This window comes from Octodon degus, unplaced genomic scaffold (assembly GCF_000260255.1).
Source record: "Octodon degus isolate 3935 unplaced genomic scaffold, OctDeg1.0 scaffold00026, whole genome shotgun sequence".
Classification (NCBI taxonomy): Eukaryota; Metazoa; Chordata; class Mammalia; order Rodentia; family Octodontidae; genus Octodon; species Octodon degus.
Genome location: NW_004524602.1, coordinates 16,412,387 through 16,418,303, shown reverse-complemented (window position 1 = coordinate 16,418,303; position 5,917 = coordinate 16,412,387). Strand labels below are relative to the sequence as shown.

Sequence of the window (5,917 nt, the reverse complement as noted above, 5' to 3'; positions counted from 1 at the left end):
GCCAGGGACAACATCAGCTACGGAATCAACTCTGCCTTGAAGACCCTGGAGCTGCGGCAGCTGTCGGGGCTGGGGGACCTCCGTGGGAGAGTGGCCAGGTGGGTGCTGTCGGGCTGCGGCCCCCAGGAACCCTGGATTCCTGGCTGTTGCCCCCTCCTTGTCCTCTTGCACTGACCTGTGAGTGCTGTTTGGCTAAGGTCATGCGTTTGTCAAATGCTTCAAAGCTGGGACTTTCATTTTGTGTGCCTTTTTGTGTGTTCTCATAATTTATCTTACTTTTCTGAAAGTTTGAGTCTTCTGGTTGGGTGAAAAATTTTGTCGCCTGTTGGAGGAGTGGTCAGGAACCTGCAGCTTGGGTTGCCTGGCCCTGCCGGATTCATTGGGCACTGTGCCCAGAAAAGCCTGCAGGGGCAGGGACCCGGATGGTGTCCACATGGGGCCTCTGCTGTCCTCTGCCGCCCACAATAGCCAAGCACAGCGTGGGCCTCTACAGGGTGACAGAGTGGTGGGCTGAGGCAGGCGGGTGGGGGAGATAGAGCCCCATAGGCCCCAGGTCCTCAGAGTGGAGGGGCAGCGTTGGGGTGCCTCTATGTGGACACCACACCATCGGTTAGGCCCTGGCTCGGCCCATCCGCCCGCCACTGTGCCATCGGAGGGGGCCTTCCCTCCTGCCCTACTGACTGCTTGTGCCCCTGGTGTCTGTCCTGATGCCCGCCCTGCCCAGTGGCCCTGCTTCCCTGCCCTGCCATCCCGCTGCCCCAGCTGGGCACCCCGCCATGGCCGAGGGTCTGGAGAGTGGAACAGCAGCCCTCAGCCAGTGTCTGGATGAGTGGGACCCCGAAGCGCCACTGTGCTAAAGCAGAGAGTTGGATCCTTGTTCTGGGGTTTGGTGCAAAGAAACCCCAGCTCTGCTGCCCGCGGGATGGAGAGGGCCGGAGAGCCCGGGGCCGGGACTCGGACGGGCTGGGGGAGCTCCCGGCCGCCTGGATCGCAGGCAAAGGCTAAGGACGCGGGATCCGAGTGGCTGCAGCTGATGCGGGTGGCCTCTCCGTGCAGCTGTGGGGACTGAGCTTGGCCCTGTGCGCTGCGTGCCCGGAGAGAAAGGACCTGGAAGCCCTCCGGGAAGCTTCCGGCCCCAGCGCTGCCCTAGCGATGGTCTGCCCGACCGGGCTCTTTCCCATAGCGTAAGCTTCTTTTCTGCCACCACCAGCAGCGTTGTGACCAGCGCCGGTGAGCTTGCCTTCCCCTGTGCCTGTGTGCGTTCTCGCTGCGGCGCTGACGGGACTTGTTGCAAACGGACTCACGGGAAATGAAAATTCTTCGGCCAAGTCTTGACTTTCCTGGTCGATTATGTCATTGCACTGAAGGGGTGTGAGGTCTCCCGCGATGTTTGGAGGTTACGAGGCTGCTTGTGAGATCGTTGCAGATTTGATTTTATGGTTTCTGCGGATGCATCTGACACGCGATTAAGAGCAGCCAGGCCCGGATTTCCCCCCTGCAAGTCCCGCTCAGAGGGGTATTCCCCGGTGGTTTTACCCCACCCAGCACCCCGGCTGCGAACTTCTTTCTCCCTAAAGCATAGCTCCAGAAGCTCAGCTTTTCCATTCCGGCCAGAGTAGGGGCCGAGATCGCACGTGATGTCCCCGTCTGTCCAGAATCAGTGGCTGCTTCTGCTTTCCCCTGAGGTTGGGCTGCGTAGCGACAGCTTTAGAGGACCAGCACCAGCCTGCAGCCAAGGTGACTGTGTCCCTTCCCAGGGCTTACTGGGAATTGAGTAGAGCATTACTGGGGGCTGCACAAATGGCCAGATAGCTCTGAAGACCCACCAGGTACACCTGTTGGACATCCCTTTAGGACTCTCTGTCTGCCTGTCTCATCTCTCAGTGACGAATTCTGGTGACGTCATTCATACCATACGAGTCACCTATTCAAAGCTTCTGGATCCACAGACTCTGTGTACACACAGTTGTATCACTATTGTAATTCTTTTTTAAACATTTTTGCTATTCAAAAACAAACCACGTGGCCATTAGCCACCACTCCCCACTCCCACCCCCGCCCAGTCCCCTAGTCTGTGGCAACCACCAAATACTTCCTGCTGCCCATGGATTTGCCTCCCTGGGAATGTAGATGTAGTCATAGCACACGTGCGCTTTTGAGACGGGCTCCTACCCTTACTTGTTTTCAAGGTTTATCTGTGTTGTAACATGTGAGCTCTTCATTCCTGTTTAGGACTGAGTGATGTCCTAGTGTACGCCATGCTTTATGTATACATGGGTTGAGTGTTTGGGTTGTCTTTATTCTTTGGCTCTTATAAATGATGCTGCTACAGGGGCTGGGTGTGGTGGTATACACCTGCAAGCGCAGCACTCCTGGGAAGCTGAGGCAGGAGGAGTGTTTCGAGTTTGAGGCCCACTGGGCTACAATGTGAGTTCAAGGCTAGCCTGAATTGCATAACGAGACCCTGTCTCAGAAGGGTTCTCTCTGTCTCTCTCTGTCTCTGTCTCTGTCTCTCTCTCTCTCTCTCTCTCTCTCTCTCTCTCTTTCTCTCTCTCTCTGTCACACACACACACACACACACACACAGAAATAATGCTATCATGAATATTTGTGAACATATTTTTATGTGGTCAGTTCTTGGGAGACAGAGTGACTTTGTATTTAACAGAGAAACAAAACCGTTGGACTCTTTTCCAAGGTGACCACCCCATTCTGTCCTGGCACCAGCCCTGTGTCAGGCTTCAAAGGTTTTCACAGCCCTCGCTGTCTATCTTTTTCAGTACAGCCTTTCTTCCAGGTCAGTCTGAAGAGCTGTGTCATTGGGGTTGTTATTTATCTTCCCCTAGCGCCCCGTTTCCCTGAAAATAAGACCTAGATAGAAAATTTTGAAAACTAGCAATCAGAACTGTTTAGCCGGTTAGCCTGTCCTTGTATGGCAGGACTAGTGGTTTTTGCATTTTGGTCTTTTATTCTGCAGTTTGGCTAAGCTGATTCCTGACATGTAGTCCTTTGTGGTATGCTTCCTTTGGTTTTTCAGTCTTCTATAGGCAAGGCCATGACACGGGCATACCCAGGTGCTTTACTTCTTCCTTTCCCGTCTGCATGGCTTTGAGTTCTTTTTCTTCCTCAACACTCTGACTAGAAACGCAGCTGGGATGCTGAGTAGACATGGTGTCTGTGGACGGCTTTGTCTTGTTGCTGAGCATGGGGGAGAGCTTCGAGCTTGCGCTGTAGAGCTTGAGATGAGCTGTGGCGTTTTTGTCAGGTTGAGAAACTTCCTTTCTGTTTCTAGTTTGCTGACTTGTTTTGTATAATGATGAAGAATGATGGGTTTTATTTAGGCTTCTTTTCTTCATCTGTTGAGATGTTTGTGTGGTTTTGGCCTGCTTTTCTACTGATGTGCTGTATTCGATTAACTTTTTCTGGAGTTAAACCGGCCTTGCATTCCTGGAATGACCGCCCCTTGGTGCCGGTGTGTACGCCCAGGAAGCTCTCAGAGTCCACTCGAACTTTCCTCAGATGTGGTTGGCGGCGCAGTCTCTGCGAGCCTCACCTCACGTCTCCTAGTACACGAGGATGCTCTTGCACATGTTTGTAAGGAGCAGCTTTGTCATGTGCCCGGACAGGTGTGACGCCAGCATAGCCAGGCTCTCTGCGGAACACAAGACGACCTACGAGGGGCTGCAGCACCTGAGCAAAGAGCAGCAGGCGGCCAAGCTGATCCTGGAGACGAAAATCAAAGACGCAGAGGGACAGGTAGGGCCTCGCTGGGCAGCTTTTAAAAGCAGGGAATTTCTTCTTGGCTGGGGTGCTATTTCTTGCAGGAGAAATTAGCGGGGGCCTCAGCAGAGGTTTCTGCAAGTCACAAGAGTCTCTTTGTTTCTTCATTCTCTGTTTCGCCGAGGTGGGCCTTCATGAATCTGGCCACCAAAGTACAGTGATTTCCTTGGTCTAGCCCTAACCGAAGGGTTCTTCCTGCTTGTTCTTAAAGTGATTAGCGTGTTCTAGAGATTCCAAGCTGCTTGCTGGTCACGGTGGTGCACACCTCTAATGCCGGCACTCTGGGATGCTGAGACAGGAGGTTTGCAAGTCCAGTCCAACCCAAGCAGTTTAGCCACCTTATTAAGACACTGCCTTAAAATATAAAAGGACAAAAGTTTAAACATTAAAAATAAATTGAAGGGCCCTGCATTCAATCCCCAGTACCCAAAACAAAAAGAAACAAGACCTCTCTGTTGCCCAGGCAAGTGTTCTGTGTGCTGAGCCCCGCTGCACCCCAGGCCTGCCTCAGAGCAGTCCGAGGGCCCACGGGGCACAGTGCAGACGCTTTCTCCCCGCTCTGTCTGTGTGTGGTGCAAAATTAGCCCGAAGCTGAAGGGAAGCTGCCCAGGGAATTTGGAGATTTCCTACCTTGAAAGGCACTCACTGATTGCACAAAGTGAAATTTGGCATTTTGTTTGCTTTTTGGCCTTTTACAAGTTTCCCCTTATCATAACAGGGTGGGTCTTTCAGGGTTTGTCTTACATGGCCTGCCTTATTTACAGTTCTTTGCTGAAGGAGAGACTGTTTAGAAAAGTAATGGCACTTGTAGCCCACTTATGAAATTAAAAATGTGAATGTCCTGTGTCCGGTAAGGATCTGGAGTTGCTCATATGAAAAATGCAGGTGTTGTTACACTATGAACAAAGAATGCAGAGTAGTCCACTGTTTTTTAAAATAATTTGGAAGAATGAGGAAGGGTGAAGTGATTCCACCAGAGACCAGATGTGAGGCAGCTCTTAGGCTTCTGATGCCTGAGCCAGGTAATTCACAGAAATTTGTTAAAGGAGACAGAGCTATTATTGTTCTGGACCTGGAAAGAATTACAAATTTCTAATAAGGAATGTTGCACGTCATCATTCTTGAGGACTCCACGAACACTGCTGCACAAAGGACTAGTTTTGCATTCAATTTGAGTGAAAAGACAAGGGCAGACCGTAAGTGCTATGTGGTCACAGTGCCTGGGCCCTGCCTCGCGGTGACAAGGATGACGGACGTCGAGGCCGGGAGGCGGGTGCTGGCAAACGCATCTACAAGGTGTGAAGGAAAGAAAATACCACGATGGCAGTGAGGCGGCAGGAAGCAGAGCTGCCGTGGGCGCAGGGTTCTGGTTGCCCAAGAAGGCCCTTTGGGAGCTTTTAAGGGGCTTAGAAGGGCGCGTGGGCCATGGCGTAGCTATGTAATCTGTGCCCTCCAGGAGATTACTGTTTCTTAGGTCCAGTCTTTGGGGTGCAGGCCCGTGCACCAGAGCCAGTGGCTGGTCTGATGGAGCCACTGGCTCTGCAGGTGTCCCAACAGCCCCTGGCGGGCGTTTCTGTGAGACCCCGGAGGGCTGAGACGCTGCAGGCGCCCTTCTGGGGCCTCCACGGGGCGCTCGCCGTGCAGCACAGCATGGCGCCTGGGGTGGGATCGACGCTCTGGGGTGTTGTTGCTCTCAGTTTCAGTGCGTGTGTCAGGGGTGAAAGGACAGGCGCACTCCTAGATGCCGTGTGTCAGTGCCTGACACACGTGCAGCACAGGGTTGCCCTCGCTCAGAGCGCGCCTGAAGTGAACCTTCTCTTCCAGATCTCCCAGCTGTTGAGCAGGGTGGACTTGTCCATATCGGAGCAGAGCACCAAGCTGAAGATGTCCCACAGAGACAGCAACCACCAGCTGCAGCTCTTGGACACCAAGTGAGTCCCGAGCTCCGCGGAGGGCTTGCGCTCGGCTCGCCGAGCCCACGCGCTCCTGCCCTTCTCTTCTGGCAGCCTTTTACTTACTGCGCACAATGAAAGCCATCACAGAAGTTAAAAGGAAGAGTTTCTTTGTGGCCTGATGTCACCTTTCCTTCACAATTATTACTTTTAGTGATTGGATTATTGTTTATAATTGTATTATT

General features: G+C 52.8%; 1 protein-coding gene across 1 annotated transcript in view; it reads left to right on the top strand.

Moving 5' to 3' along the window:
- Fam81a (family with sequence similarity 81 member A) overlaps nucleotides 1–5,917 on the top strand; it is a 30,675-nt gene that overhangs the window by 15,458 nt on the left and 9,300 nt on the right. Inside the window, exons 4-6 of the mRNA XM_023712657.1 lie at nucleotides 6–98; nucleotides 3,627–3,756; nucleotides 5,605–5,711. Of these exons, the coding sequence (XP_023568425.1) occupies nucleotides 6–98; nucleotides 3,627–3,756; nucleotides 5,605–5,711 (330 nt within the window). The remainder of the gene's footprint in view (nucleotides 1–5; nucleotides 99–3,626; nucleotides 3,757–5,604; nucleotides 5,712–5,917) is intronic.